Below are 9,569 nucleotides of genomic sequence, written 5' to 3' on the forward strand. Positions count from 1 at the left end.
CATTTTCCTTATGATACTTGCAATTTGATAATTTGTTTTAACACATATTTTTCTATCTTAGCATATAATATATATTCTTTAGAATTACTCATGTGTCATCAGTTACAATACAATCAATAATATATGTTATTTGATATTCATTGTTCTTTCATCATTATTGGTAACCATTCTCTGTATGATTCAACTCCACTTAATATTGAATTTTTTTAGAGGTTTCACGAGAAATATATACATGACACCAGTTAATGGAAGTTATTATATATCTTATATTGCTTATGTTTGTTTGGAAATTGAAAATATGCTTAGTTCTCAATGCAACTCTTGCTATTGAACTATGTGTTAGATGGATTTTCAATAAATTTATACTTTGGTGTATCTAATTTGTGTTTCTTTCTATGCTCATGTTTTACATGCTTTCAAGCCTTTTTTTCTTTCAGCAAAACAAAAAACATAAGAATTTTTACATTTTTCAAGTTTAGATCTTTGAGTTTTAATAATATTATGAGCTTTGATATGTTTGTGGTCAATTGTTGTGTGTTGAAAGTTTTGGACTTTGTTATAATTACCCTTTTTTTGTTTTTTTCTATTGTTTAATTTGCTCCAACTAAATATTACATAATATCATCATAAAAAAAAAATCACGGTTTAATGAAAAAATAACTACTTTTAATGAAATTTATAAAATATATTTTATAGTTATACTTTACAAGTAATTAATTATATTCTATTCTTTATGTACAATTTTATCTCACATCATTTAGTAGATAACTAAAATTAATATTTAAATGACATAGAAGAATATAATTTAGAATTAGGTCAATAATTTGGAATTGAAGTATAAAGTTCTTTAGATTTAATTTATATTGTTTATCATGTCTTTTTCTATTTTTTTTCTTATTATACTATTAGTGATATAGACTTAGACGAAAATGTGTATGCTCTCTTGAAATATTGAATTTGTTTTGTATGGTTATATACTAAATTATACTTGTAACTTCTTTCAAAAGTTAAATTGCTTTAATACTACATAAAAGTTATCCCTAACACATATTTTTAAGCAATTTTTGCTTTCTATTATGATTAGATACCCCAAATTAATCTTACATTGTTTGAAAGTTGAGATTAAAGGTAATTTATAAACATTTGTATTATTCAACCATCAAAAGAAAAAATCGCAAGACTTTAATGATAAGACTCAAAGCACACTAAGTGGAAACAAAACAAGTGAATGTACTATTGTCTAATTGCATGCATAATACTACAATTTTTATGAAAATTTTAAAATTTTAAATTCAACAAAAGTCTATATCTAGTTATACACATTAATTACACTACCAACTTTTTTTAATGAGTAAAAAATGCCATTGGGACTTATAGATGGGACTTATAAACAAGGACGAAGGAAGTATTACTTATAGGATGTGATTATTTCATTTCTTTTACAAGTGTTATGATTGAGTCATTGCACAATTAAGATCAACATACCTCACTCTCCCTATGTATCTGTGCACAGTGTACATTCACTTTTAACAACCCTAAACTAACTGTTATTCAAAGAAAAAAAATCATAATATAATTTTGTTAAATGTGGAGTTTGCTATTTTTTTTACCATTTTTTTTTACTAAGAGTTTCTTATTATTTTGATAGATCTTCAAATTGTAAAATGTAATTTACTATATATGTTTTTTTAGAAGAGGTGATAAATATCATCTTAATTAATTCACAATTATGAAGTTTCGTTTCAAACTTAAAAAGTGACATACAACTTAATAATATCAGCATTTGTCAGATGAACTATAATTTAGGAACAATACATTAAGTATGTTATTGAGAAGAAAAAAAATGATTGAAAAAAAATGCTAAGTATGCGAAAATAAAAAACAATGTGTTTAATAATAAATTCATATTTGATTAGGTTTGATTTCATGGTGGGACTGATTCACCATAATTTTATCAATCTTACTATGAAATCAAACACACACTACTTAAAATCACAATTGTAGATAAAACCTAAACTATATTTAAAAAGTTCAACTAAAATAAATAAAGATTAAATGAACAGTATTTTTTATGAGTAAAAAAAAATTATCTTTTTATAGACATAGAATATAAACCTAATTGAATATACTTTAAATACTACTTAATTTAGAAAGAAATAGTAAGATTTATTCAATCCAAGGGCATGTGATCAACGACAAATTTTATTCCACAATGTACCAATGAAATTTACTTTCTAAACTAAACTGAAAACTGATGTCTTTTATTTTAGGAAGGAGGAATCTCGCTTTTGACTTCTAAAGAATACGCAAATCAAATCCGTTGTGCATTTTGTTGACCACGAATTGGTGTTTATACTTTGGTTATTGACCAATATCACTATATGAATGTCCAAGATTGATGAAATCACAATGCAAAAACAATTAAAATCATGGTTGTTATTAAACACACTCCTATACCTTTCATGTATACCTCCACACTCTATCCTTTTTCAAATATATATCCTTACCCACTTTTCCGTTTATTTTTCATTTCTCCACATTCCACGATATACCATAAACTACATGTTATAAACTTGTGGTTTACTGTTAAAATAATGTTTGCATTTTGATATGAGAGGACAACAAATTTCCTTGATATCTCTCTTCATGTTGTCTAGAAAAAAAAAATGATTACATGCTTAATTAAGGTTTTAAATGAATACAATGACGCCTCAGTAACGCGGAGCTTGAACAAATACTTTGAGGTGTTCAATTTTTAAAATTTTAATTAATTATAAATAGAACTTTATTGTATATTAGAGCTTTAGGATGTAAATAAACAAACACAACAGCAAAAATCGGACAAATTGGCCTGAAAAATTGCATATATTTAAGACAGGTGGAGTTATGGATATAACATTAATTTTGTTCGTGTATCTTTGGAGAGAAAAAAATGATAAATAAAAAAAAATTAGTTTGGTTGAGTTTTTACAACTTTTCACAAAATTAAATTCAAATTGATGAATACCATGTTGATTTTGTTATGCTCACTCAAGTTAACATTAATAAAAACTAAGATAATTATTTTAAAAATTAAGATACTTTTAAAGCTATAATGAAAAAAATAGTATGTAAATAATTAAAAAAATGTTGTATTTAATTATTATAAAAATTAAGATACTTTTAAAACTATAATGAAAAAAATAGTATGTAAATAATTAAAAAAATCTTTAAATACAATATATTTAAGATAATATTACGGATACAGTCTAAGGATTTTATTTAAATACCGATGATCAATTTTAAATGAAGTAAAATCATACTCAAATTAACAGATAATAAATTTATTTAGTTCAATTCAAATTGAACTCGAACAAAAAAAAATCAATTTAATTGATTTTGATTTTTTTGAGTTTATTAAGTCATTGATTTGATTTTTATATTTCTAAACGATACTCAAAACACTTACGATTAATATTTAAAATTAAAAGTTGCAGTATATTTTTCTAAACAATATTTTTGTAATTACTGTATAGAATATATTTTTGTTATAAAAAAATAAATTATTGGAGACATTAGAGTCACCATTGGTCGCCTATGTCCCCCACAAACTCCGCCGGTGAGTAAATGCTAGAATTGTACTCGCAAGAGTTCTCTAAGAGTAAGAGAGTTACTGTTCTCAATTTTGAATGTTTTTCCTTTGAAACCTTAGTTTGAAAACAGTCTCTTAAAAATTGAAGGTATATCTGTAGAAAATTTGAACCAGTAGATCAACAAAAATTCGTTATGCAATGCTTGTGTTCTCAGGCGTTACAGCAAGATGAAGATTATCCTTAGCCAACCTGATTAGAGCACCTGGAGCAAGGGAAAGTTGTGCTATTATATCAATTTCATTCTTGAATTTCGTGGCCATTCACATTCTCAAAAACTGGTGATTGTTCAACATAAATGCTAGAAGTCCAATGATCAATAAAGAAATAAAGAAGACGAAAAAATGCTAACAAGATATTGGATGAATGAATTACTACAAACAACCTTGACAAAAAAATGAACTGTAGCTAAATTCAACATGAACCTTCACAATCTACATCTTCTTCAATCTCTTGATCCAGTAGTGGTAAAGATCGATGAAGTCAAGGCTCTGAGCTCTCTATATATACACGTGCCAAATAAACAATCCATTCCCTGAAATTAGTAGTGACAGATTATTTCAGATGCATGCTATAGCTAGGCGAATTCATATCTGTCAACAAAAACACCACTATCTGAATTTCTGACAATATTACAGGATGATACATATGGGGTCCCCGTGTTAGAGTCCCCACACAAAAAAACATGATCGGTATCCAAAGGAGTCCACATCATGACCAATGCAGACATTGCGTCTGCATGACCGGCACAAGTTTTTTAATGCAACCATAATATTTAATACTAAGTTAAATGTCACCCATTTTTACCAAAACAAGAATATTTACCCAGTTTAGAAAAAAAAGGTCTAGAGAAATTACCAGAGCAAAAAAATTGTGTTCATCTGTCATGGTGATTGGTAAGATATTCTAGTGCTCAATCATTTTTTCAAAAATGGTTTCTGGCAAATAAGTAACCGCTGGTCACTGCCATTCTGAAGATCAATTATCCTTGCATCCCAACGTACTTGAGTTGCAAGCGTGCGAGCGATCTCAATTGTTGCCACTGTATCAGAAAAAATGACCCATCCCTACAAAAAATAATGACATAATAAAAAACTAAGCTGCATAACCTTTACAATACACCGAGACTGACAACTACTTGTATTCAAAAACACACAAGTCCATAATGAATTTCATATGGGAATCACACACAAGTCCAATAATGAATTTCATATGGGAATCACAACAATAAATGAGCATGCTTCATTATAGTTAACAACTGGCTTATCAAACAATCATCTGCCAAGATGAGATAATCCTTTCTGGAGGTTGTGCAAAAAAGGTCAGAAAGGAAAAGGATGGAAAGTACCAGATTACTTCTATGCTACATCTTAAAAAAACCAGTGTATTAACTTTCCAGCAAAATCATGAAAAGGAATACAAGCACTAAGATTATACCTCTGGTCGCAGTATCCTATCCATCTCCAAGAATAAGTCTATCATGCTGCACCGTTCTGAAATGAACTGTGACAGAAGTCCATTTGCATGAAGCATATCATATGTTCGCGGGTAGGTGGGAAAAGGTTCACACCTGAAGATCAACATCAATAGTTGGAAACAAAAGATTTATCTAGAAGCTCATCATATGCATTCACAGTATTTTACAAAAAGTTATGCCAATGAAGTCCAAAGAAAAGAGAATTTAGGGATGGAACTACAAATCGACAGATGATGTTCTTTAGAATTGGGTTTTGCAATAAACTAGGTCAAGTTTCAATCAACAAATCAGGTGCATGCTACCTTTACCTTCAAATTCATTCTTAAAAGGAAAACAAATTAAGAAAACTAAGGGTGTTTTGGATTTAAAAAAAAAGAATATTTGGCACTGAAATTTCAGCACCTATATGTGGTGGGTTTTATTAAAGGAAATTATTGGCATATTTATGAAACTAATCAGTCTTACATTAAATGTCAAAATAATTTACAAAATAAGAAGTTGATAGGGAATTATTTTGCACATATTTTACAAACACCACTAAATCATTTTCAGTAGTAAAATAATTGTGAACATACATATCTTTTGAAGTAAATAATCTAAAGTTACTGTTACTTTTCCAACTAGTATATACCACTGTTCTATTGTCTGTCATAAACACTGCCAGTGACAGTGTAAGAGAAATAAATTTATCAGGCTTTTGTCGTATTATCAATTTATCACACTCAACCAAAACAGTCTTACATCCAATTAGTTTTTAAATTATAGAGAAACTTTGTCTAGATCATACATAATAACTTGCCTAAATCATGAACAAATAGCAACTTACCAGTCATGCATAACACCAGCAAATCCTCTATCTAGTATGAGAGGAAGTGCATTAGAGGCCCTTGCAGGAACAACGTTCATGACCCACACTGATTTTTTCTCCTCCAGCAGTGCAGCATTCAAACCCCCATAATTAGAACTCATGTCCATAACATTCCGGATCATGTTATATGGAGGAAGTGGATCTTCATCTCCAGGTCTCTTTGGATGGTCAGAGAAAATTAGCGGTGTAAGTAGTGACCAATAGTTATCAACGGCTGATCTCCAGAAATTCATGTCTTCATAAAACTCTTCAGGCTGAACTCCTGCAACAATGAAGAAACATACATGAAAATGAAAAGCAGAACAAAATGGGAAAGAAAGTTCGAGAAGAAGATGCAAGCAGAAAGCTTCTAAGAAATAATACTTTCCATGAATTTCAAGCTCAGCTGGACTCAACTCTGAATCAAAAGATCTATTCTGTATTGCAATCCAACGCTTGCTAGAAGTCCCACTTATACATGGAACAAGAGGTTGATAATATGATTGCGGGTCATCCCCATCTTTACATAGTCGGATAGCATGCTGCTTGCTACGATAAAGAACCAAATATTCCAGTAGAGCTATTATTATATTATCGTAGTAAGTGTTCAACGAAGAAAGACAATATCATAACTAGCAGTAGTTGATATCAGTCATCTCAAATAAACAGTCTATTGACAATAATTATTAATCATTAATAATACTAACACTAATACAAATATCCTTACCGAGATGCATAACACTCCAGGTCAGCAGTCTTCTGCCAGATGAAAGTCTCATCTTGCTGGGCTAGGAGAGTCCAACAAAGTTGCTGGGTCAGCTCTTCCATTGGGTTCAATGTGATTCTCTTTTTCTCTCTCAATGAACCATGTAACTTGCTTGTAGGCGATGTTAAAACAAAATATCCTCCAGGTTTAAGAACACGATCGACTTCTATGAGGAACTTTCCATCTGTGGGATGAATTCAATGTCAGAGATCCAAGGATAGCAGTTCATACAGAAGCTAAACAATACTCAATAGGTTATAGAAAAGTCGTGGAAGGGTGGAAAAAGAAATAAGGAAATGGCAATGGTATAGAGAGAAAATGGGGTCACATTTTTATAAAAACATTTCATACATTTGTTTCAATCATCCATTGGATTGGATACAAACTAACTAAAAATGAGCACCTATTATATAATAAATCCACACATATTTATATGCTATAAGCAAGATATTAATAAATACATAGACTACTGACCACAAAGTCACAAACTGTCAAAAGCAAACCAGAAAGTGACTTAGATTTGGACTTAATCATATACATTCCCTGCTAGGTCACACCCAAGATATTAAATCAGCTTATAAAAGATAAAACATAAAATACTTAGGCTGTGGAGATGCTACAAAAAACCAAACAGTATGCAGTTCATGAGTATCTGTTATCATGGTTCCACTGTCCCAAAGATTGGGCAATTAGGAGGAAGCCAATAATAGTTCACTATAATTAGCATGGCTTTTCATGGAAAAGCTCTTTAAGCTTTAAGCACAGATGATATGTAGGCCAACTATTTTATGCTGAAATCTAGTAAAACTATAAATAATGGGGGTGACAAGGTGGTGTTTCTGAATGTTTGAATATATTGATTCTTAAACATAATAACATGTCAACGATCAATTATATCATAAACTTGAATTGTTAGGTGAAGGTCAAGAACGAGTTTATATCTCTAACACACAGGTTCACCATTCACCACATCTGTATCATTTCAAGGGTTAGGGATACCACAATCACTGATTTGGCATTTAACAAGCAGCCTAATCATACTAATTTTGGTTTCACAATCTACAACGCCAAATGTTGTACACACCCTAATCAGTCATCTCTCTCATTTGTCATCAAATACAGCTTCTGTAATGAGTTGAATTTAAAATATAAATTATATGACATATGAATCTGTTTGTAAGTATGTAAACGACTATAATGACAAACAGAGTTGAACTATATGAAGTCTAAGCAAATTCATTCAGCTAAGAACGAAAGAGTAATGCTCACTAACTATAAAATTACCCTTTTCGTCCCAAATGATGCCACATTGAGCACAGTGAATCATGTCATATGATAATGATGGATACGGAAGCTGTCTTGCAATGAAGTTGCCAATCATAGCAGGAAGGCCTCTCTCAAGAGACAATTGAACTTGGCTGCCAGTTGCCTCATACGCCGCAATACAAACCGCCATTATTTTAAGTGACAACAAATGAGCTCCAAAGCTACCAAATCCACAATTAACGTCCAGTATAGTTCGAACCTGTAATATTACGATCAAAATAGATCAGTCACATATATTATGTAACAAAAAGACCAGTTCTTGATGAGAACGAGAAGAGGATATAGGCAGCTGAATAGCATTATGGTGAACAAAAAACAACAATTATGGTTCACTGTTCCCGTAAAACATTATGGTTCCCCGTTATGGTGGATTATGGTGAATAAAAGACTTACACCAGCTTGAGAAAGCTCCGTATCACTTCCTAGCCCTATCATCTCAGCAAGTTGGCGAGAATAATCTTTCACGCCGTCAAAGATCAAACCATCCTCTGAGTGAAAGGCAATTTGATTCTCTTCTAGTAGCATCAATCTAGAAAAATCATAATGACAATTTGAGAAAGTGAAGAAAATAAATACCGTTATGAATCACAGCCCTAATAAAAGCTACATTACTTTCATTCAAACAGTCTATCATCCATAATTAAAAATCATTCAAGCAGTCGGTAGTTACAATTTTACTAATCAAAATGCAACTACGACTGCAATTCAAAACTAGTAGCGTAAATGATTTATTTTTCTTTTATCCAAAGGAAGTAAGTACCTTTTGGTCATACTTCCAGACGAAAGAAATTGATCTTTGGTTATCTTCACATTTCCACTCCATATAATATCCCTTCCACTTGGCCAACGCAACGGAATTTTATACTCCTTGGGAGGGCGAACCAAACACCGTTCGTCTTCCTTCGACACTTGGCAGTGCCGATCCAGCTCTTCCCCCTGTTCAAATCCCGACAACAAATTGGCAGTGACATTGTGACACGGTACGAAATTTTCCCTTTCTTTTCCACAAAGCCCTAACTCCCTTTGCCTCGCACCACCGCTAGAAACAGATTTCAACTCCAAATAATCAACCGCTACACGCTCTTTAATCCTTCTATAGTTTGTGTAGATGAGAGAAGCAGGTCTCCGAGGCGATGAATCAATCGCATTTGAAGATGAAGAACCGAACACTGTAATCAGAGCGAGAACACTAATAACGCTTAATATTAACCAGCTCACTGGCGGTTTAGGACCGAAAATCATCCACAATTTATTCAACCAGGAGCTTCTCATGTCCAAAAACCGTGAAACTGCCACTGAATTTTACGTACAGAGAAAACGAGATTTTCAAAATCAAACTAAATCGTAAGCGAAAGCTCAGTTAACCCTGGTTTTCCAACCATAACCTATCGTAATACCATGAATCCTAGCTACATCTGCAAGCATTGAAATAATAAGCTGATCGAAAGAAGAAAAACCGCGTTCAGATTCGACCACTGAAAGTCGATCAGAATTCGGAACACGATTGAACAATGCCGATCGGAA

General features: G+C 31.6%; 1 protein-coding gene across 1 annotated transcript; it reads right to left on the reverse strand.

Annotated features, from left to right (window-relative positions):
- Positions 1-3,850: 3,850 nt before the first annotated feature.
- LOC101490313 (probable methyltransferase PMT5) lies at positions 3,851-9,563 on the reverse strand. Its single transcript, XM_073370341.1, has 9 exons — positions 8,806-9,563; positions 8,439-8,574; positions 8,004-8,244; positions 6,681-6,903; positions 6,340-6,502; positions 5,933-6,234; positions 5,067-5,199; positions 4,488-4,696; positions 3,851-4,164 (listed from the first exon to the last, which is right to left on the reverse strand). The coding sequence occupies exons 1-8, from the start codon at positions 9,315-9,317 to the stop codon at positions 4,547-4,549; spliced, it is 1,860 nt and encodes a 619-aa protein (XP_073226442.1). The 5' UTR covers positions 9,318-9,563; the 3' UTR covers positions 3,851-4,164; positions 4,488-4,546.
- Between the last annotated feature and the right edge of the window lie 6 nt (positions 9,564-9,569).

Source organism: Cicer arietinum, chromosome 6, assembly GCF_000331145.2.
Source record: "Cicer arietinum cultivar CDC Frontier isolate Library 1 chromosome 6, Cicar.CDCFrontier_v2.0, whole genome shotgun sequence".
Lineage (NCBI taxonomy): Eukaryota > Viridiplantae > Streptophyta > Magnoliopsida > Fabales > Fabaceae > Cicer > Cicer arietinum.

Coding starts and splice junctions, on each gene's coding strand:
- LOC101490313 (XM_073370341.1), bottom strand. CDS start 9,317: ATGAGAAGCTCCTGGTTGAATAAATTGTGGATGATTTTCGGTCCTAAA. Junction 6,904..8,003: donor CATCATTTGGGACGAAAAGG/GTAATTTTATAG, acceptor TTCATCCCACAG/ATGGAAAGTTCCTCATAGAA. Junction 6,503..6,680: donor CTGGAGTGTTATGCATCTCG/GTAAGGATATTT, acceptor TCTTTATCGTAG/CAAGCAGCATGCTATCCGAC.